Source organism: Eulemur rufifrons, chromosome 23 (assembly GCF_041146395.1).
Source record: "Eulemur rufifrons isolate Redbay chromosome 23, OSU_ERuf_1, whole genome shotgun sequence".
Taxonomy (NCBI): domain Eukaryota; kingdom Metazoa; phylum Chordata; class Mammalia; order Primates; family Lemuridae; genus Eulemur; species Eulemur rufifrons.
In genome coordinates, this window is record NC_091005.1 from 12,243,037 (window position 1) to 12,267,229 (window position 24,193).

At 39.3% G+C, this 24,193-nt stretch overlaps 1 protein-coding gene across 2 annotated transcripts in view; it reads left to right on the forward strand.

Moving 5' to 3' along the window:
- The window catches only part of TANGO6 (transport and golgi organization 6 homolog), a 158,181-nt gene that overhangs the window by 5,251 nt on the left and 128,737 nt on the right, over window positions 1-24,193 (forward strand). Inside the window, exons 2-7 of one of the 2 annotated variants that reach the window (XM_069456750.1) lie at window positions 3,355-3,995; window positions 5,998-6,114; window positions 7,971-8,112; window positions 11,278-11,414; window positions 13,588-13,750; window positions 17,812-17,894. In XM_069456750.1, the coding sequence (XP_069312851.1) occupies window positions 3,585-3,995; window positions 5,998-6,114; window positions 7,971-8,112; window positions 11,278-11,414; window positions 13,588-13,750; window positions 17,812-17,894 (1,053 nt within the window). In that variant the 5' untranslated portion in view covers window positions 3,355-3,584. Of the gene's footprint in view, window positions 1-3,354; window positions 3,996-5,997; window positions 6,115-7,970; window positions 8,113-11,277; window positions 11,415-13,587; window positions 13,751-17,811; window positions 17,895-24,193 lie in introns of those variants that run through there. The other variant, XM_069456749.1, reaches the window with a different exon arrangement.

Consider the following 24,193-nt stretch of genomic DNA (forward strand, 5'->3'; position numbering starts at 1 on the left):
CATTTTATTATATTTGCTTTATCACATTTCTATCCATTTATCCATCAATGCCTCTTCTTTATTCTTTTTTCCTTGATGCATTCAAAGTGAGTTGCAGATACCAGTATACCTTACCCATAAACACTTCAGCATTATAACATTAGCTAGAGTTCAACATTTATTTGGATTTTTTTGTGGTTTACTCATTTGTTTTAGGTAAAATTTACATAGAGTGAAATGCACAAATAATAAGTGTACCATTCTGTGGGTTTTAAAAATACACATGCCTGTGTAATTCAAACGTTTGTCAAGATACAGATCATTACTATCACCCCAGAAATTTCCCTGCTGCCCTTTCCCAATCATTCCCCACTCTTGCTCCCCTAGAGGGAACTGGTCCTGGGTTTTTTACCCCATAGATTAGTATTGCCTGTTCAAGTCTTTGTTGTGAACATATGTATTACTTTTTCTTAGGTAAATATGTTGGAATAGAATTGCCAGATTACAGGGTCTGTGTATGTGTGGTTCTATAAGAAACTGCCAGACCAGCTGTGCTTTGATCATGCCATACTTCCAACAACGTATGAGAGTTCCAGTTGCTTCACATCATTTGGTGTTGTCAGTCTTTTTAAATTTTAGCCTTTCTGGTGTGGGTGTATATATAGCAGTATCTCATTGTGGTTTTAATTTGCATTTCCCTGATAATTAATGATATTGAGCATCTTTTCATAGGTAGATGGTCATTTGAATATCTTCCTTTCTGAAGGGTCTGTTAAAATAATTTGTCCATTTTTTATTGGCTTGTCTTCTGATTGAGCTATAAGCATTCTTTTTTTTTTTTTTTCCTGAGACAGAGTCTCACTCTGTCACCTGGACTAGAGTGCCCTGGTGTCAGCCTAGCTTACAGCAACCTCAAACTCCTGGGCTTAAACGATCCTCCTGCCTCAGCCTCTGGAGAAGCTGGTACTACAGGCGCACGCCACCACACCTGGTTATTTTTTTCTATTTTTAGTTGACACGGGGTCTCACTCTTGCTCAGGCTGGTCTTGAATTCCTGAGCTCAAGCAATCCTCCCACCTTGGCCTCCCAGAGTGCTAGGATTACAGGCGTAAGCCACTGTGCCTGGCCAGCATTCTTCGTATATTCTGAATCAATTTGTTTGTCATATATATCTCCCAATCTGTGGCTTGCCTTTTCATTTTTAGGATTGTATCTTTTTTCTCTCTTTTCTTTAGAGACAGGATTTTGCTACTCTTGCTATGTTGTCCCGGCTGGACTTGAATTCCTGGGCTCAAGCGATCCTTCTGCCTTAGTCTCCTGAGTAGCTGGGACGATAGGTGTGCATCACCATGCCTGGCTCTTGAATTGTACCTTTTGAAGGGAAGTTTTAAATTTTGATGAAGTCCAATTTTTTTCCCTTATGTCTTATGCTTTTTATGTTATAAAAAAATCTTTGTCGGCCGGGCGCAGTGGATCAGGCCTGTAATTGTAGCACTCTTTGAGGCTGAGGCAGGAGGATTGCTTGAGCTCAGAAGTTTGAGACCATCCTGAGCAAGAGTGAGACCGTATCTCTACTAAAAATAGAAAAAAAGATTCCTCCACGTCTTTTTGTGGCTTGATAGTTCATTTCTTTTTATCACTGAATAATATTCTGTTATCTGGATGTAGCACAGTTTATCCATTCACTATGTTTTCTTTTTTAAAAATTTATTCACCTTTTGAAGGACATCTTGATTGCTTCCAGTTTTTGGCGATTATGAATAAAGCTGCTATAAACATACATATGCAGTTTTTTTGTGTGGCCATAAGTTTTCAACTCATTTGGATAAATACCTAGGAGTACAATTGCTGGATCATATGTTTAGCTTTTTAAGAAACTGCCAGACTGTCTTCCAAAGTGGCTGTATCATTCTGCATTCCTACCAACAGTGAATGAGAGTTCCTGTTGCTCCATGTCCTTGCCAGCATATAGTGTTGTCAGTGTCCTGGTGTCCTGGATTTTGGCTATCCTAATAGGCGTGTAGTGGTATCTCTCTTTTTTTTTTTTTTTGAGACAGAGTCTCGCTCTGTTTCCCGGGCTAGAGTATACTGGCATCAGCCTAGTTCACAGCAACCTGAAACTCCTGGGCTCAAGCAATCCTCCTGCCTCAACCTCCTGATAGCTGGGACTACAGGTGTGCACCATCATGCTGGCTATTTTTTTCTATTTTTAGTAGAGATGGGGTCTCACTCTTGCTCAGGCTGGCCTCAAACTGCTGAGCTCAAGTGATCCTCCTGCCTTGGCCTCCCAGAGTGCTAGGATTACAGGCGTGAGCCACCACGCCTGTCCTCATTGTTGTTTTAATTTGCAATTCCCTAATGACATATGATATTGGGCCTCTTTTCATATGATTATTTGCCATCTATACTGTTAAGGATTTTTAAGTTTAGGTTCATGAGGGATATTAAGAAGTAATTTTCTTTTTTGTGATTTTTTTTTAGGGGTAGGTTTTGATATCAGTGTTTGGTTGACTTCTTAAAATAGAGAAGCATTTCCTTGTTCTTTATTTTCTGAAAGAGTTTGTGTAACATTGATGTTATTTCTCCTTAAATCGTTTACTAGTGAAACCATCTAGGCCTGAAGTTTTATTTCTTGGAAGATAGTTAGATAACAAATTTAATTTCTCTAATAGATATAGGGCTATTTAGATATTCTATTCTGCCTTATGACAGTTTTGGTAAGTTGTATTTTTTAAGGAATTTTTTCATTTCATCTACATTGTTGAATTTTTAGCATAATGTTCATAAATTTCCCTAGTTATGCTTTAAACTTTTCTTCTTTTCAAATGTAAGTTTTACAGCTATAAATTTCTCTCTAAGCACTGCTTTAGTTGTATCTCATAAATTTTGATGTTTTTCATTAGCATTTAGTTTGAAATCCTTTCTGTTCCTCTTGCAGTTTCTTTTTTGATTTGTAGATTATTTAGAAGTATGCTGTTTAATTTCTAAACATTTGAGGCTTTTTGGATATTTTGTTGTAAATGCTGTTTTAATGCCATTGTGATCAGAGAACATACTCTGTAGGAAAATAGGTATCTGTTGAAAATACATATTTTGGGAGTCTCTGCTCTCAAAATGTGTGGGGAATAGAAACAGACTAGATAAACTGTAACATGTGAGGACACTCTTCCAATTACATCCAAAGCACTATGGGAAAGCAGGAAATGTGGTCTTGAATTCTGCCTGGGCTGTGTTGGCACAACTGAGGGAGGCTTTCCAGAGCCAGTGACAGCTGAGCCAGGCCTCCGGGGATGAACTGAGTGGGCAAGGCATTCCACTCAGAGGGAAGTACAGTTTGTGTTCCATGTGTGTAATCTCCTTTTTTTCCTTTAAAAGGATCAGGCTCAAGTTCACTACAGATCCCAAAACACGATGTCTTGTTGGCTACTTTAAAATCTAACCTGTCTGCTTTGGAGGACAAGTTTCTGAAGGATCCTCAGTGGAAGAAATTGAAACTTCTAAGAGATGAAATTGCCAGTGAGGCAGAGTGGACACAAAACTCTGAGGATGTCACTTGGAATTTTACTTCTCAAACCTTGTTGTTGCTACTGTGCTTGAAGGAAACCATGATCCGCCTTGCAGCTGATTTCAATCCAGGTAAACCCAACCCCAGGACTCCAGAAGTTGCTCCTGCCCTGAGCCCTGATGCACTTAGCATCTCACAGCAGAAGACTGTCCAGTCTGTTTTGCAGTTTGTAGTCACCTTGGGTGTCTGTCCCTATCTCATGCCTGGTGTTGGAGTCCCTTTGAGATTCAGGACTGAGTTCGGTGCCGTTGTTCAAGATGTGGTCTGTCTCAGTGCTGCCCCTGATGCAACTCGGAGACTGTACACCAGCTGCAGGGTCCTTCTGAATGTTGCTCAGCACGCGTCTCTGGGGAGCTTGATTTTCTGCCGCCATTTCGGGGACATCGCAGCAGGTCTGTGCCAACTGGGATTCTGCCCAACCAAAAGAAAAGCACTAACACCTGCAGAAGAGGTACATATACATTGAACAAGAAAAAGATTGTGTGTGTATGTGTGTGTGAGTATGTGTATATATTTGTGCACACTTGTTATAAAAGACAATTCTTAGTTCTTTGGAAAAGGGCTGATTGAAAGATCTAGAATGTCTGTTGAATGCCAAAGTATATCCAATGGGTAAATGAATCTTTTTTTTGGGAGGGTTGCAGGTTTCATTTGTTGGGTGGTATTCCTCTGCACACCTGGAGAGTCCATTTCACCTGTTCCTTATCATTTTGTAGAACAGCTATTGTAGGCTCTTTCTTTGAGCCTCTGTTTTTTCTTTCGTAAAATGTGTACATTAATACCTGCCTTGGGAGGTGGTTGTGGAGGATTAAGGATAATGTGTATACGGTATCTAACCTAATCCCTAGTAGTGCTTATCAAAAATTAATTACCACTAATATTAGTATCAAACCATCCATATCTCCTTCATTAAGTTCTTGGGAGGATTAAAGTGGGATAATGTATGTAGAGTACTGGGCACACTGCATAACTCAGTGTGCGTTGTTATTTTTAGGTGTTAGGTGTCATATGCCTGTTTTTTGCTCTCACTCAGTAAGCATTTGGGTTCCTGGACCACAGAAGTTGCTGTGGAGGTTACAGAAACATAACACATGGTCCTTTTCTTCAAATAACTTACACACTGACGGGGGAGATAGGACTTACAAGTATGACATAGCAGGAACCCACACTGACCCCCAGCATAGGAGGACCACCGGCATCCGCATAGGAACTAGCCAGAAGAAGGGGTTAGGACATAAATGCATCAAGGGCAAGTATGGCTCCTATGCAGGGTGATTCGTTAGCCAGCACAGCCAGGTCTCACAATGCCCTCATTTCTCCGTCACCCTCATACTTGTTCCTTTTCTGTTTGTTCTCCTTTTCTATTCACTCTCCTGCCTGTGTTCATAAACGATTTCCTGAAAGCCATGACCACCCAAGCAGTGGCACGAAATTATGAGCTCCCCAGTGCCTTTACGTTTTAGCAGCAGAACAACTCCTCTCTCCTATAGGGCTGTGTGTCTTGACAGTTCTAGCAGTGCCTGCTGCCTGCACTTCCCTAAGGTAGGGGGATCTGGGTTGACAGGTCATAGTACTGTTACTGAGGCTGAGCAGGGCCCCGGGGGTCTTAGGCAGGAGAGAGAAAAGAAAAGGGAAACACACAGAAAGAACCAAGTAGGAAAGTGGGAGAGAGTTGAGAGAAGGGAAAACATGATGGGCGTGTGTTAAGCAGCTGGACAAAGTGCCACCAATAACTGCTGCTCTGAGTAGCACCCTTATCTCAGTGTGTGAAGTGATAATGGGCAGGACCCTGACTGTTGGACTGTGAGTAGTAATTACCACAGGGGACATCACTGTTGGGGCTCCAGGGTGCCTCCCAAATAGCACCGTTTTTGTTGCCCAAGTTCCGAATGAATTAAAAGACAATTAAGAGAGTGAGAGAGATGAAAAGTCGAAATGTTGCTCGACTGTTGCTCATAAGGGCAAGTTGGAGGGTGCAGCTATGGGTGGAAGCAGAGCTTCCTAACAGTGCTCTCCGGAATTAGGCACTCTCACTACTCACCCAGTTTAAGGAGCACTGGAAAACTGCAGCACCTTCTGCCCCCTAGCAGGGGCTAGACCTCTGTCAAATACACAGCAAGGAAGAGCAGAACAGAATGTGTCCTCGCTCCCCAAAGAAGAGGAACGAGCTGAGCAGTGAGTGCCAAAACTGTTCAATAAGTGAGTTTATTCCATGCTCACCAATAAGATGAGTCACATAACCTGCCTAGAAGTGGAGTGAGTGAGGGATGGAGAGAGAGCCAGGGCTGTTTTATTAGGTAGCACAGCTTCCTCCATGTGAAAGGAAATCAAGAGAGGATACAAGGCTGCCTTTTTCTCCCCTCACAAGCATCTTTGTACAGTGTTGTAAAACATTACCTTCTATTGCCTGCCTGGTTTGTATTCTACTAAAGCCAAGTGCATATGTCTTTTAGGTTTTAACTGAAGAGGAAAGAACCCTATCCATGGAGGCCTTGAGAGACATGTTGGATCAAGTGTATCAGCCCTTAGCAGTCCGAGAATTACTTATCCTCCAGGGAGGACCACCCCAGGTATTCAGGCCCGGGGACTCTTGTGGGTGGATCATTAATGATAACATGTCCTGGGCTGTCGTCTTCTCCTGGAAGATTAGGTAGCTTTAGTTCCCAATTTAACGATCTATTAATAGTTGAGCCTTATTTCATCTTTTAGATCATTCAATGGTATTTATAAAACTAAGTGACACTGATGCTTAGGATAATGTAAAAGACCTTTTCTTTAATTGAATAATGGATACCTCTTCCAGAAATATTGTGATCACTTTTTTTAAGGCTTATGGCAATTTTATATATGATATATACTATGCGTTCTGAAACTGAATATTTTGTTAAACTAAAGTTTGGCTGTTTGGCAGTATGTTCTTTTGGCAGAAGTATTTGGACACCTTATTCTTTGAATAGAGTGTGTATTCAGAGTCAAGAAATTAGAATTAGAACTATTATTCGTTCTATTCTTTGCTCCTTTGTTTGGAAAACATAATAGTATATACTCTGCTAGTCATAAAATAGTTTCTCTTTTTCCTGAAAAATAATTATCTAAAATGATTTAATTTGATGATTTAGATGGAATGGTCTATTTGCTTTTAGTACCTAAATTTTAGTCATGAATCTAGGTGTGTAAAGAGTAGGGAGCCAGAGGAATTGCTGTAGTTCAGGAACAAGGACCAGCTGAAGCTGGCTACAAAGACATTTCCTAGTTGAGTCGTTTTCATCTTATTCCTGGAATCTTACTGGAACCTTCCATTAGACCTCTCTGGCCTCATATTCTGCTTCTGTGAATGAGTCCACAGTTTGCCAGATTAAACTGAATGTATTCTAAGAGGTTGGTGAAAATCAGAGTCCCTAGGGTTCAGCACAGCAGGACTTAAGCCCAGGATGCAGACGTAGGAGTCTGTAAACCTTTCCATTCCTCAGGTTCCTTATATATAAAATGGGGATAATAACAGTGCCCCTTGTCAGTCCCTTTTGAGATTATGTGGGAGGTACTTAGCACAGTGCCTGGCACATGATAACCCCCTCAATAAATGGTAATTATTAATCCGCAAGTGAAAGAGAGAAAGACTACGGGCAAGTTAGGATTAAATATTTCTGTCGCTAATTTTGGTGCTTATGTAGTTAAGTACAGTCGTTGACAGCAGCATGGTCAATGTTCTAGCCCAAAATAAGGAACCACGAGTCTGTTTTGTTCGTGGTGGCTCCACAGATCTTTCAAATAGGAGCCCTTGAAGGCATCTGACTCACAGAGGCAAGGACTGGAGGGCTCCCTCATTATTGTGAATTGCCCATTCGTAAGAATCTTCTTTGGAAGCTGGATTTTATTGGCAGGGCTGCATTCAGAAATTGTTTGCATTAAGTCTGTGTTCTCAAGATCTACATTTTATTCACTGATGTGTTTGTCTCTTTCTTTCTTTCTTTTTTTTGTTTTTTGTTTTGTTTTTTTGAGACAAAGTCTCACTTTGTTGCCCCAGCTAAAATGTAGGGGCATCATCACAGTTCACTGCAACCTCAAACTTCTAGACTCAAGCAATTCTCCTGCCTCAACCTTCCGACTAGCTGGAACTGCAGGCGTGCACCACTACGCTTGGCTAATTTTTTCTATTTTTTGTAGAGACAGGGTCTCGCTCTTGCTCAGGATGGTCTGAGTTTGAAACTTCATTGATTCTTCAATGTATTTCTACTTTCTTAAAAGTAATGCTAAGGAACATGTTGTAAAGGAGGTTTTTTTTTTTTTTTGGAAAAAATGTTGCTCTTTTGGAATCTGAATAGCACACTGTTAGTTGTCAGTATGACTCAGTAGTTAAAATAACATCTATGTATCATATGTATTTCATTGACATTCAGAATTCACACCTTCTTCTTCCTTTTTTCAGTCCTGCACGGATGGGAAGACACAGGTCAAGTGTCGGTCCCCAGCGTGGCTTCGGCGTCTGTGCGGGCAGCTGCTCTCTGAAAGGTTAATGAGACCCAATGGTGTTCAGGCAGTGGTCCGGGGTATTTTGGAAGGAGCAGGAGGTAAGAAATAAGACTTTTCTGTTACTTTGGTATCTGTTTTCCTTTGAGTCAGACTCTGAGATGAATTATTGGTCTTTAGTATCTACCTGACTTAAACTAAACTAAACTATGTCTTTGCAGCGATTGAGGAGGTTAATCTTCCAGGCCCGCAAGGAGCTTCCTTTCCAAAGAAACTCATTCTCTTGCTATTTTTCTAAAATAGTTGTGATACATTGCTCATCTTGTTGAGCGATATTGTAAGGCATTTCAAATAATTTATACTATCAGAGGAAAACATCGCACAGAAAGTTCAAGTAAAAACCCTAAAGAAAATGTGAAATATAAAATAGTTTTCTTGAAGCTGGAGATACCTTTGAGACGCAAGCTTTGGGATAAAGCTTCAGAGTCATTTCCCCAATTATTAATAATATCCGTATTAACAGAAAAAGATTAATTATCATGCTAAGCATGGAGGTATTTTTTGTTTTGGTTTTTTTTTTTTTTGAGACAGAGAGTCTTGCTTTGTTGCCCGGGCTAGAGTGAGTGCCTTGGCGTCAGCCTAGCTCACAGCAACCTCAAACTCCTGGGCTTAAGCAATTCTCCTGCCTCAGCCTCCTGAGTAGCTGGGACTACAGGCATGTGCCACCATGCCCAGCTAATTTTTTTTTTCTATATATATTTTAGTTGGCCAGATAATTTCTTTCTATTTTTAGTAGAGACGGGGTCTCGCTCTTGCTCAGGCTGGTCTTGAACTCCTGACCTCGAGCGATCCACCCACCTCGGCCTCCCAGAGTGCTAGGATTACAGGCGTGAGCCACTGCGCCCGGCCGAGGTAGTTTTTAATTTATGTTTTTTGTTTGATTTTTAAAACAAAATTAGACATGCACATAGTTTAAAGAGTCAAATAGCTCTACAAAGCTTCTAGTGAAAAATAGCAGTCCTTGGCAGCATTCCAATCCATTTCCCATTTCCAGAAGCGAGCACTTTCAACTCTCTTAGCAGGTTTCTTCTGATACTATATATATTTTTCTTTTAGTTTATATATCCTTTTAACAGACATCAAGCAAGAATGATATTATATTTACCTTTATGTTTGTAGCTATAATATACAGCAACTTCTTAATTTTTCAGTTTTAAGCATCATATATTAATTTTCACTGTGTGTGGAAGAGGATTTCGTTCTTTTTCACAACCCCGCCATCATTCCCCCTCGCATACTTCTCATCCTCCCATGCTCTTAATATAGCTGTATCTTAACTTTAGTTAGATCAATATACACTGTTTATATTAGTTTAACTATTCAATTATTATTTACAACTGAGCTATGTAGCATACTATGATTACTTTTCTTTTTTCACACCATCTTTTGTACTTCTTGGAGTTAATCTTTTTTAGTTTGTGTGCTTAGTTTTCTATGTACTTATCACTAATCTATTCTCAAACTCTTCCTCTTTTGTTTAAATCTCCTTTTAACACATTCAGATACATCAGATATTCTATCAGCTTTATCTTTTTGGAGACATTTCTCTCTGGGTCTTCTGAACTGCTCTAGTCTACACTAGTTACCTTCTACGCAGCTGTCATCCTAGGGTCCCCTTCACCTTTATCCCGGTGACCCCTTTGCTTTTCTTCAGTGGTCAGTCCCTTATGTCCCATATCCCATGACTGTTAGTTTCCTCTTGCTGCTGTAACAACTTACCACGAAGTTTTTGATGAAAATGACATTGAAACTGAGCCCTAAAGGCTAAGTTGCAGTTTGCCAGCTGAAGAGTGAGGGAAGACGATTCCAGGCAGGGGGAGTAGCACGTGTGAGGAGCTGCAGTAGGAGTGAGCTTAGTGCTTCTGAGGACATTTCTGCAGAGTAGAGCAGTGAGGGTGGAGTGGAGGGGGAGCGGTGTGTGCTGAGGGGAGGAATGGGCAGGGGCCACATCAGGGAGGCCATGTGGGCCCATTTCAGGATTTCGAACTTTACTCTCAGGGAAATGAGAACCCAATGAAAGGCTTTAAGAAGGAGAGAGACTTGATCAAAGCAAATTTTAGAAATATCTATCTGGATATATTATGAAGACCGGGTTGAGTATGAGCAGAAGCAGGGAGATCAGTTAGGAAGCAATTGTCTGGGATCGCAATGGCGTGGATCAGTGCGATAGCTGCGGAATGGAGAGAAATGAATGGACTTGAAAGATATTTAAGGGGGAGAGTTGCGAAAACCTAATGAAGGTCTAGATATGTGGGAAAGAGGAATGGAGAGAGAAGAATCAATCTTGACTTCATTTCTGGCATAGTTGATGTACCTTGGTCCTGTCAGTGTGGTTGGTAGATGTTGGCAGATTTGGTCCAGAGTGGCTGCAACGTGGGTGGCCTCCCCGCAGTTCTGCCTGCAGTGGCTTCTGGGACCAGTGAAATGAGAAATTATCAGTTATCTGTGAGAAGCTGTCACATACAAATTGGGCTTTGCATCTTCCTTTTCCAAAGAAGAAAGACAAAAAGACTTCACCCAATCCAGCAGATTAGAGAGCTGTTATAAGAAAATTAGAACCAGGCCGGGCGCGGTGGCTCACGCCTGTAATCTTAGCACTCTGGGAGGCCGATGTGGGAGGATCTGTCAACGTCAGGAGTTCAAGACCAGCCTGAGCAAGAGTGAGACCCCCCCACCCCCCGTCTCTACTAAAAATAAAAAGAAATTAGCCGGACAACTAAAAAATACATAGAAAAAATTAGCTGGGCATGGTGGCACATGCCTTTAGTCCCAGCTTCTCTAAGGCTGAGGCAGGAGGACGCTTGAGCCCAGGACTTTGAGGTTGCTGTGAGCTAGGCTGATGCCACGGCACTCTAGCCCAGGCAACAGAGCAAGACTCTGTCTCAAAAAAAAAAATAAACAATAAAAAAAAAAAAAAAAAGAAATGATACATATAAGGAGACAGAATAATAATAGTAATAATAATAAACACTGAGAAGCTAGTATTGAAGTCATATGAATAACATCATTACAATGACTAAATGCTAGTTTTTCTCTGAACTTCCTAAAAACCAGCATCAAAAGGAAAGTATGGAGGGGTAGATTGTCTTATAGAAAAAATAAACTATTTTAAATAGAGAAAAGAAACATTCTTGACCCTAAATTTTAAGGCAGATTTATCTATGGGGAACTGCTGTGACTTTCTGAATCTCTCTCCATTGTGCCAGCCGGGGCAGCTGGCGGGCGTGATGCTGAGGCGACGGCTGCTGACTGGAAGAAGTGTGACCAGATCGCAAAAATTTTGGCCTCTTGTCCCCAACAGTCTCTCTCACCAGAAAGTTACTACAGGGACATCTGCCCCCAGGTAAATTGTTTGTTTCTTTTGACCATTTGATGATTATCTGCTTATTTACTGAAAGAGGACTTTTAATGTTCCTCTAATATTGAGGTAAAAGCAGTATAATGTTGTTTGTTGTTCAGTGAGGAACGTTCTTAATAAGTGAATAAAATCCTGTGGAAGAGACTGACCTAACATTTTAGAAATGCCTCACCCTTATTAAATGAGTAGCCCTGCTTGCTCTCAGAGATAGAATATGAAACTAAAGTTTCATCTTGTTCATTGTCTTTTCTCTCTGTGTGTTTTTTAATTAGTTTTTTAAAGTAGGTATTAAATAAACAAAGTAGAAAATTAGCTGGATGTGGTGGTGTGCACCTGTAGTTCCAGCTACTCGGGAGGCTGAGGCAAGAGAATCGCTTGAGGCCAGGAGTACAAGGTTGCAGTGAGCTATGATTGCACCACTGCACTCCAGCCTGCGCAACACAGCGAGACCTGTCTCTAAAAAAAATAAAATAAAATAAAGTAAAATAAGCAAGGTACATTAACATGGCACACCATTTAAAAAGCACAAAAGAGTAAACTGAAAAGTAAGTCTCCCTCCTATCCCTGTTCTCTGGGCCCTCACAGGCAGTCGCTGGTATCAATGTTTTGTTTATTTTCCAGAGATATTCTTGCATTATGCATATGCTATTATATGTGTATATGTGTATATGTGAATGTATATGTGTATATATGCTAATTTTTATCCAAATGATAAAACACTGCACACACTGTTTTTCATTTTGCTTTTTTCACTTAACTATGTACCTTGGAGATCACTTCATACAGAGCCATTTCATGTAGGGTTACTCATTCATCTTCATGGGTACATAGTATTTCATCATATTAATAAGTACCACAATTTAATCAGCCTGCTGTTGATGGACATTTCAGTTGTTTTCATTTTTTTTGCTGTTACAAATTATACTACAGTTAATATCCATAAATATTTGTGCACATGTGCAAATATTGTGATAGGAAAGATTCCTTAAGTTGAAATTACTGGTTCAAGGGGGACATGCATTTACATTTTTGATTGATATGGTTTATGTACCTGTTTTCCCACACTTTTGCCTACACAGTCTATTACAAAACTTTTTGATTTTTACTAATCTGATAGATGAAAAATGTGGAAGGAGTTTTTTTTAATCATTACTCCCTATCAATTTAGATGTAAGATATATCTCTTGGAGTACAGTCTGAAGAATGGATGGGAACAAATATCACAATGCAAAGATCTTATACTGAAAAATGCTAAATATATTTATCACTTGCATTAATGAGTATTATATACTCATCATGTTAAGTATAATTTCTGTACTTAACGAAATGATAAAATTAAGTCACAGGTTTCAGGCTTGCTGAAGCTTTGGCAGTGTCCAAGGTCATATACTGTTTTTAGGCAGAAGATTTTCTTGTCTGCAAAAAGTGCAAGATTCACTTTTAAGTCAGCAATCAGAAATGAACTCTTCTACTAGTTGCTGTAATAATACTGGGGTTGCCCACTCACAAGCACTGAGGATAAATGTTTATTTTTGAGAATAAAGTAGCCTCTTGTCTTAGATATTTCAGGCATAGCAGACTCCTCAGATCCTAAGTATATTTATATTTATATGCCTTGAGCCAGTAATTTCATTTGGCAGTATCATTTCTAATAGCAAAATTTGGGAGGGGGGGGAACTGAATGTCTGGAAATTAGGGAATAATTTAATAAATTTTTACAGGTTGAATATAATATTTTTTTAGGAATTTATAGCCAAATGAGAAAGCTTCAACAATACACAAAACTGAGAATTGCATCGTCTTAATTAAAAAAGAAAAAAGACTTATACAGAAAATATATATATTAGAAAAAATACACCAAAAATGTTTATAGTGATTTGGGAAGATTTTAGTTTTCTTCTTAAACCTTTGTTTTCCAATTATCTATCATGAGCATGTATTTTATAAATCTGATAAAATTATTTAATAAAAATACCACCTCTTTAGCTCTCCTACCCTTTGATACAGGGTTGTTAAATTTATAAAACAATTCTGTCGAATCAGTGTTATTGCAGTGAGTTTATTTCTTGGCTTAAAAACATTAATGCTTTTCCTTTTTAGCTAATGTCACGTTCCTTGCAAAGAGCATGGTATTTACGTCATGTAGTTTTTCTTGTAGATTCTGGATTTATTTCACTTTCAAGATAAATTGACAGCACGTCAGTTTCAGAGAGTTGCCACCACCACCTTTTTAACTATGTCAAGAGAACGCCCACAATTGGCAGCAAAGTATTTGCTTCAGCCAGTGCTGACTCCTTTCCATCGATGTTTGAGTACAGCAGGTAAAGGGGGCAGTCTGGTGGTTGGGTGTTCCTCTAAAGGACCTTCTTCAGTATTTTGATTTACATAATTTAAATCTGTGACATTTCAATGTCTTTAGTTTTCCTTTTTTCCGCCAAATCTTTATTTTGAGAAGTTCACAGGAGAGTACATTGAATTACCCATATACATTCCACATAGATTGACCAACTGTTCACATTTTGGTCACATGAGTTTTATCCTTCTCTCTTTCTACACACATAAACATATTTTTTCTTCTCTTTTTTTTTTTTGAGACAGGGTCTCACTTTGTTGCCCTGGCTAGAGTGCAGTGGCATCATTATACCTCACTGGAACCTCAAACTCCTGGGCTCGAGTGATCCTCCCACCTAAGCCTCCTGAATAGCTGGAACTACAGGCACACACCACTATACTTGGCTAATTTCTTCTGTTTTTGGTAGAGATGGAGTCTCACCATGTTGCTCAGGCTGCTCTCAAACTCCTGGCCTCAAGCGATCCTCCTGCCTCAACTTCCCAAAGTGCTGGGATTGCAGGCATGAACTATGATGCCCCGCCCAAACGTATTTTTTCTTAAGCATTTGAGAGTTAGTTGCAGACATCGTGACACTTCATGCCTAAATACTTCAGCATGCATTTCCAAAGAAAGCTGTCAGTCTCCTACATAACCACAACCTAATTATCACACTCGGGAAATTTAATAATGATATAGTATACTGTCATCTAATATATAAATTTTATTCAAATTTTTATACTTGTTTCAATAATTTCTTTTATAACTATTTCTTTTTAAAATCTGGAATCCAATCAAGAACCATGCATTGCATTTTTCTTGGTATGTCTTTTTAGTCTCCTTTAATGTAGAACAGTTCCCTAGTCTTTTGTTTGTCTTTTACAAGGACCTTTGTGAAGAGCCCAGGTTGTAGAATGTTCCTCAGTTTGTATTTGTTTAATTGTTTCCACATGATTAGATCCAGGTTAAACATTTCGGAAGGAATACTATACACATGATATTTTTTTTCTTCAGGGCATCACAGCAGGGGGCACATGTTATCAATTAATCTCATTATTAGTGATGTTAAATTTGACCATTTGATTAAGGTAGTAGCTGCCAGACTTTTTCATTTTGAAAATACCTTCCCTCCTTAATTATTAATTAATTAAAGTAAATTAATAAGTAATCTGTAGGATGATAGTCTGAGACTGTGTGAATATCCTGTTTCCCAATAGTCTTTCGTACTGTGGTTTAGTATCCATACGGTTCCTGCCTAAAGATGGTGTCTTTCTGTTTCTTTTATTCTTTCTAATTGGTTAGTTGGTATTCTCTGTAAAGAAGACCTTTTCTTTCTCCCTGCCTGATCCCTTTTAAAAAACCAGCATCAGTATATATTATATTTTTATTCAGTATGTTCCCAAATATTCCTGTCATTCATTTCGATGCTCAGATTTTCCCAGATTTGGACAGCGGGTTTAGCTGGGTTTTAATTTCTTAAAAGACTGACATGTTTACTACTTCCCTCAGAATGTTTTCATGCTTCATTGAATTTAATACTGGGATACAGACTATCATTTCAATATTTTTAGTGAGTAAGAAAACCTTTCTAGATAGTAATTTTGTAAGATTAAAAAGGAAGAAATAAAATTTATATTATGGTTAAACCAAATTTAGTTCTGTATAGACTTTGAATAGAAGTCATTTGTAGTATAAATTTTTCTTAGGTGTGTATAGGGTGGGATGGGTAAGGTGGGTGGAGATGGAGAAAGTCTAGCTCTTGTGTGTGGTAAAACTTCACCAGTTTGAACCTTGGTAAAGTGAAATTTGTGATTATTCAGACATGATAAGCATGATATTTGAGTAAATGATTAAAATTCCTTACATATTTGATGGAAATCTAGCCTAGAATCAGTATATTCTTCAAAACATGAAGTATTATTTCTGTTGGCCTTCAGTGTTAAGAGTCTAGCAATTCTTTTTTTTTTTTTTTTTTGAGACAGAGTCTCTCTGTCACCCAAGTGCAGTGGTGTGATCATAACTCACTACAGCTCCAAACTTCTGCTTAAGTGATCCTCCCGCCTCAGCCTTCCAAAGTGCTGGGATTACAGACATGTGCCACTGTGCCCAGCCAAGTCTAGCAATTCTTATATGTCTGATTTCCTCTATTAAGACTATACTAACTGGGCATGGTGGTGTATGCCTGTAATCTCAGCTACTTTGGAAGCTGAAGCAGTAGGATCACTTGAACCCTAGGAGTTCAAGACTAGCCTGGGCAACATAGTGAGACGCCCCCCCTCAAAACAAAGACTGTACTTCATTACCAATCTATTTATTTTCTTGTTTATAACTGATTAGGTATTTCCTTTTGTCTGGAGCAATGGTTCTCAAAGTGTAGTCCCAGGACTAGCAGCATCTCCATCACTTGAGAATTTATTAGAAATGCAAACTCTTGGGCTCCACCGCAGACCCACTGAATCAGGAACTCTGGGGTGGGGCCCAGTGCTCTGTGTTTTAACAGGCCCTCTGGGTGATTCGAATGCACATTTAAGTTTAAACACTGGTCTAGAGCGCTGTGCTTGAGAGGCCTTGATTTAGTCCAGTTATGGGTCAATTATGTTTGTCTTGGACCTTGTTCACTCCTTTATTGAACATCTATTTGCCAGGCATTCTTCATGGGTCAGATTACATTTGCAACACAAGCTACATATTTTGCACATACAGCCTGTTAGTAACAAAAAGGACCAGGTAGGAATGTGACTGATCTTACATAGTCCCATCATTGTCACTGGAAAAACAACATAAAGAATAAACTTTATTATTTTGTTTTTCATATTGTTATCACATTTATCAGTTATGAAGTACTATATTTTATCAATTTGATGATGCACATTTTTAGCACATAAAAAAACTTTCATCTTGGAAATCTTTTTCACATTTTAACAATTCTGGTGTCAAGATGCATTTCACAATCACTTTTGGCCAGGTAGCAATCATGAAGTTGTCTGTGCCTACAAATGAACAACAGAACTTGTAAAGTGAATGTCAGTGACTTGGAAGAAAATTTTGACAACAATAGTAGAATGGAGGACTCTTAAGAAATGTTGCATCTCTTGGGTTCTTGGTGGCACAGTAGAAAATACATATGGAAAAATATGAATATCAATAATGATGTTGAAATGTTTTAGAAAAGCTGGACACTTAATGTGAAGTTTTAAGAATTCTTTATCTCATTTCTCCCAATTATTTAGCTTATATAAAGAATGATACATAATAAAACTATATGTCTAATAAGCCGGGCACGGTGGCTTGTGCCTGTAATCCTAGCACTCTGGGAAGCGAAGGCGGGAGGATAGCTTGAGCTCAGGAGTTCAAGACCAGCCTGAGCAAGAGTGAAACCGTGTCTCTACTAAAAATAGAAAACTTAGCCGGGCATAGTGGGTACGCACCTCTAGTTCCAGATACCTGGGAGGCTGAGGCAGGAGCATTGTTTAAGCCCAGGAGTTTGAGGTTGCAGTGAGCTATCATGATGCCACTGCCCTCCAGCTGGGGTGACAGAGTGAGACTCCGTCTCAATCAATCAATAAAAAACTATATGTCTAAATACGCATAAAGAATACTTTTAATACTTTAAAAAAAACTTTATTTTAAAACTTTTTAAAGGGACTTTTTCAAACACTTGCCTACTGAGACTGTATAATGAACTCCTGTGTACCTATCACCTAGACATAACCATCAACTCTCTGCCATTTTCATTTCATCTCATCCCCAGTTTTTCATTCAATAAATTTAAAATTAGAATTCTAAGTGATGATGTGTCATAGGTTAATTGGCAATGGTGTTTTTCTTTCTTAGTGATACATAAAATAACGATGCATGTTTATAATCAGTGGCATCATAGATTCCATGAAATATTGTATATGATGATATATTGTGTGATGGTAACCATGTTGGTTTTCTGATCTTAGCTGTTACTTACTAAACCATCTTTCTAGTAAAACTTTCTTCCTTAGTCTTGGTCTCTTTTACTCAATGAGGTGCTAAATATGAGTAATTTTATTTGTTCTTCTCTAGAGATTCCAGAGAGTGACATGGCACCAGGGACAATTTTGGTGACAGAGGAAGAACTTAGTAGATGTATTGAGGATGTGTTTAAGGTTGGTAATTCGAGTCACTAATGTTTTTAGCTAATATTTGTACTTAGTCTTTTAAGATAATTTTGCCTTTTGACTGGTATTTCAAGACTTGCAATGACTAATCTTAAGCTCCATACTGTCAAAATCTTTTCACTTTGAAAACTGGAAACTATAAGCTGACCTTTTTAAGTGAAAAAAGAGATAACATTTTGAAACTCTATTCATTTCATCATTTACTCTGAATGTTGACACAGTTTAGATTGTCCAGCTGGCACATAGCACTGATGAAGCATGTCTTTTGAAGAAACTGACAGAAGCATTTTCAGTACTGTAGGCTTCCTAAAAGTATAAGATAATATTGAATCTACTTTTTAACTTTTGATAGTAATCACCATCATAAAGAAATCCCAATAAATGAATCCAGCAAATGACCACCTAAATATATATAATGAAAATGAAACATAAGAATGTAAATTGTATGTTCTCTATGATTACAATCTTATAAATATATGTGATATATATTATTAGAAAAAAATAAAATTCATTATGTTAGGGCCAGAGGAAGTTGGGCTACATATTCTTATTTAAAGTTTATTTCAATAAATTTATGATAATATTTTACTATTGAAAATATTTATGTTAGTAAACAGCTTTCCTTTTTTTTTTTTTTTTTTTTAGTAGAGACGGGGTCTCGCTCTTGCTCAGGCTGGTCTCGAATTCCTGAGCTCAAACTATCCACCCGCCTCAGCCTCCCAGAGTGCTAGGATTATAGGTGTGAGCCACCACGCCCGGCCTTAATTTCACTATTTTAACAAACTGAAGTATACCCTTTACGAGGTTGACGTGACACACGAATATGAACCTAAATTGCTCACATATAAAATATGACATGATAGCTGTATGAATATCATGCTGTTTTTATTGTTTAATGCCTCATTTATAGACTCCTGAAAAGATGGGTCTTGTATCCTGTTCTGAATATTTGTAGGCAAGAACTGTTCAGATTATGGAAAGATAAGAAACGACAAAGAGCAGTCTAGAAAGCAAATGTTCTTTAGAGAACAGTGCCCCAGTAACTATCAGAAAGATCATGTCCCATCTAACGAACGGCAGGATGAGAAACTGTTAAATGGTTGGGTGTGGAATGTTGGAAAGATTTGAAAGTACTGTCATGGCAGGGGTGGGACCAGTTGTGACTAAACTTTGGTACAAAACTATCATAGGATTCCTTGGAAGTCAATAAACTTCCTTTAGAGGGGGAAAAAAGCACAAAACAGAGAATTTCTTTCTGTTAGGGGAGATATCCATTGAAAAATAGAGACAGAGATCTGGAAATAGTGAATCCTGCCATTTCTCCTATTCTTGCCCCCCAAAAGTAGAGGAGAAACTCCTCATAGTTCAGTGAACAGTTTGGTGAATTTAAGACCTTCTGGAGAGGCAAGCAAAACGTCAGTTTGCTGTAGCCGCTGATCGTGCACCAAGGATTCTGGCTGTCGTGGAACCAGGAGGGATGTAGGAGAAGGGTAATTACCCTCCACGAGGCTTTGGCAGCCCAGCTGCAGTTGGGAAACGGAAATGTGTATGTTGGAGGAAAATGGTAAACACTGTGAAATTTAGCAACAAAGGATGTGTTGTCTTTATTAGCTTTCTGCTAATGCTAAATTATAGAGTACAGCTCAAAGGCAGGAAATAAGGAAAATATCTGGGATGGGTGAATTGATCCAGAAGCTCACTGGGTAACAAGAGTATTTAAACTAAGAGAAGCATTTGGGAACATTTCCAGCTGTTTTTGCTCTCTCTCTTTTTCTTCTTGTTAACAGATGTATTGAGATAAAATTCATATGGCATACAGTTCACCCATTTAAAGTGTACAGTTCAGTATTTTTTAGTATATTCGTAGGATTGTATAACCATCATTATAATCTAAGTGTAGAATATTTTTGTCTACCCTAAAAGAAACTTCATATCTATTAGCTATCATTCTCCATTCTCTCCACCCTTCCCCCAGCCCTAGGCAACCACTAATCTATTTTCTTTTTCTTTTTTTTTTAATTTCAGAATATTATGGGGGTACAAATGTTTAGGCAACTAATCTATTTTCCATCTCTATAGATTTGCCTGTTCTGGACATTTCATACAAATATAGTCAAACAATATGTGGTCTTCTGTGATTGGCTTCTTTCACTTAGCATAATGTTTTTAAGAGACAGAGTCTTAATCTGTTGCCCAGGCTAGAGTACAGTGGCTTGATCATAGCTCACTGTAACCTCAAACTCCTGGGCTCAAGCAATCCTCCCTCCTGGGCCTCCCAAGCAGCTGGGACTATAGGTGCGTACCACCACCCCTGGCTGATTTTTAAATTTTTTGTAGAGACAGAGTCTCGTTCTTGGTCAGCCTAATCTCCACACTTTGATCCTTCTCTCTACTCTTTCTAGAAGAGGAGTTTTTATAGTCTCCAGCCAGTTGTCATCTTAGTCTGGTGTCTTACTTTGGAGTTTTGGGTCTATTTTATCTTGGCACCTCACTTGACATTTCCAATTTGACATCCTGTGTCACATTCATTATCCCTACTGCCTACCGGGTGGAGCAGCCAGTGTCATCTTTATCTTATACACCACCCCGATCAAACTATTAATAGTTATCTGATTTTTAAAACCATAGCAGAGTTAGAAGTAACAAATTAGAAGTTAGACTAAGGCACCATTACAAGAGAATGCCAGTGGAGAGGAACAAGAAAGGACACAGAAAAACTACCCAAAAAGGGCATCCTAATTTGAAAAGCGAAGTATGTTGGGGCAGGTATATTCAGTATACTTTGTTTAAAAAGGAGGGATTGCATATTAGAAATATTTCCTTCTGAAAGCATTAAAATATAAATACATTTTGGTATTTAAAGGAGTAAACCCTCAACTCTATGAAGGAAAATTTTATGGTGGGAACTATGACAAGGGAAGGCCTCTTACACCCGTATCCCTCATGCCAGCAGGGAGTAGAGCAGGTGCTTATTGATAGCTCTGGTGGGCCAGGGGGAAAGTCCTCCAAATACAGGTGTATATGTAGGTAGAGTTGAATTGAATTGAAAACTTGACATAGCCACTTTTTCTTCATCTGCATAAATAATTCTCATTTCTATGTATTAGATATGTATCCTATACCTGGTAAATTATCTAAATCAAAAAGGGAATATGCAGCTGAGATGGCTGTGAGTCCAGAGGCCCCCTTCTCTCCCCTCTGACTCTGCCTGGGGCCCAATCCCTAGAATGTGTAAATTCTTTTGTCCTCCCTCGTATGAGAGGGATTAATAAGGTGTTTCTTTGTCTAGAGAGGTGAACAGAGGCCTAGATTATACAGAGATCAGTTCTGGGTAGGACAGGGCAAGACAAGTGCAATTCTTTTTTTGTTTGTTTTTTGAGACAGAGTCTTCCTCTGTCGCCCCACTAGACTGCAGTGGCGTCATCGTAGCTCACTGCAACCTCATACTTCCAGGCTCAAGCAAGCCTCCTGCCTCAGGCTCCCAAGTAGCTGGGACTATAGGCATGTGCCACTATAGGCTAATTTTTTCTATTTTTAGCAGAGACAGGGTTTTCCTCTTGCTCAGGCTGGTCTGGAACTCCTGAGCTCAAGTGATCCTCCCACCTCAGCCTCTCAGAGTGCTAGATTACAGGTGTGAGCCACTGCGCCAGCCTGAAATTCTTTTTTATTTGGACATTTTCTTGCTCTTAAGGGGACTGGCCAAATTCTGAAATGGGGAGAAAATGTTCCCCTTTAGTATTCTTCACAACACTTGCCTAAAAGCAGAAGCAATGTTAGCATGGGAAAGACTGGAAGATACTTAATTAGTTTATTTTCTACATTCTCATTTCCATTTTATCTCTCTGTTTCCAGATTCAGGGAATCTTGACTTTAATTAGCCAAGTCTTTTTCCCCATCTAATCTTAATGAATTTCTAATTACAGTGACTGTCAGATTGGCCGTTTGACTCCTCTTTCTGAATTTTAAATTAGATTTGCAGAGTAAATTCAAATCTTAGAACTGGAAGGAACTTTAGAAACAATTTAAGATAACCCCTCCTTTTTTTAAAAATAGACTTTATTTTTTAAGAGCAGTTTTAGGGTCACAGGAAGATTGAGTGGAAAGTATAGAGGGTTCCCATGTACCCCCTGTCCCCAGACAGCCTCCCCGACTCTCCACATCCCACGCCAGAGTGGTACATTTGTTACAGTTGATGTACCAACACACACATCAATATGATCCAAAGTCCATGGTTTATGTTAAGAGTTCACTCTCGGTGTTATACCTTTTATGGCTTTTGACAAATTAACCCCTCATTTTATAGTAAAGCAAACTAAATCCAAAGGATTGTGTGAAGTGACTTGTTCCAAATTATACAGCCCGTGAGTGGCAGAGCTAGTCTAGTCTTTCCTTCTTTCTCTCGCTCTCCTTTTCTGTGTTAAGAAAAGATATTTACACATGGCGCAGATTTAAGAAGCACAAAGGCTTTATAGTGAAAAGTTAGTCTCTTTCTCACCTTGGCCTCTCCTTATAGGCAATCACTTTTTTCTGGAAATTTCCATGTATAATTGAACTGTGTCTTTGAATTATAATGCAAGCAAAGGACCAAAAGAAGTATCCTTCAAAACTGTGGGAGTTGTAGTTGTTAGCTTGCTAGCAGGGCTCAGACTGTGGTATAATGCAGTAGAAAGCACCTGGACCTAAGAGCCAGGCAGACCTATGTTGGAATCTGGCTCCAAAGTTGACTGTCCCTGTGGCTTTATTTATTTATTAATGTGGTTTTTTTTTTTTTGAGACAGTCTCACTCTGTTGCCGGGGCTAGAGTGTTGTGGTGTCAGCCTAGCTCACAGCAACCTCAAACTCCTGGGCTCAAGTGATCCTTCTGCCTCAGCCTCCCCTGTAGGTGGGACTACAGATACTCGCCACCACCTCTGGCTAATTTTTGGTTTCTATTTTTAGTTGCCTGGCTAATTTTTTCCATTTTTTAGTTGCCCGGCTAACTTCTTTCTGTTTTTAGTAGAGACTGGTCTCACTCTTGCTGAGGCTAGTCTCGAACTCCTGACCTCAAGCGATCCTCCCACCTGGGCCTGCTAGAGTGCTAGAATTACAGGTGTGAGCCACCGTGCCCGGCCTCCATGTGACTTTAGGTAACTTATTTAACACTTGAGTTGTGGGGATGAAATAAGGTAACTTTTGGTAGGTTCATAGCATACTGTAGCACATAAGTGCTCAAAAAACTGTCAGTTCCCTTTTGGTTCACGGAAACTCGTTTTTAAAAAGATTGTTTTTATGCAATATGTTCTGAAAGCATGCACAGTGCAAAATACTTGCTATATTAGGGAACTTGCCTTGTTCTTTTTCTTCTCACAAGTCTTAATTACACTCAGCAAGTATACTAGAAGTTCTGGAACACTACTATCAAAAGGATCACTGTAATGTTTTAGAAGGGAGTAATTGACTAGTTTAATCTTTAATAGGGGTAAAATCAAGTTCCAGCCTGTACTGAATTTCAGTGTTAGGATTCAGTCAGCTTGATTCCAAGTAGGACTGTCATGTTTCTGTCTCCACACGTGTATTAATACAGCCCTGTAAAACAGTGGTCCCCAACCTTTTTGGTACCAGGGACCAGTTTCATAGAAGACAATTTTTTCACAGACTAGGGTGGGGATGGGAGGGGCCTTACCGCCTCAGCTCCACCTCAAATTATCAGGCTTTAGATTCTCCTAAGGAGTGCACAGCCTTGGTGCCTTGCATGCACAGTTTACAGGGGGTTCGTGCTCTTATGAGAGTCTAATGCCACCACTGATCTGGCGGAGGCGGAGCACAGGTGGTGATGTGAGTGATGGGGAGCGGCTGTAAATACAGATGGAGCTTTGCTCACTCACCCGCCGCTCACCTCCTGCTGTGCAGCCCCCTTCCTAGCAGGCCACAGACTGGTACCAGTCCACAGCCCAGGGGCTGGGGACCACAGCTATCAAAGATAAAGCCATAAATTAAGAAAATAATTTCATTTACAGTAGCATCAAAAAATAACAAAATATTTTGGAGTAAATTTAACATTTGCACGAGGCTGTATATTTTACAAAATACTTAACATGAATTATCTTAATTGGTCCTTATGCCAATAGCTTAATGCCCTACATTATAAATGAGAAAACTGGGATCCAGAGAGGTTTAAATGTCTTATCCGTGTTCACTCATATAACGTGATTCTTGGGCAATCACAAAGGTGGCAGAGACAAAATTCCCACCCCAGTTTCCTGCCTCCTGACTTCCTGGTGCTCTTTCATCTACTCTGCAGTGGTCTC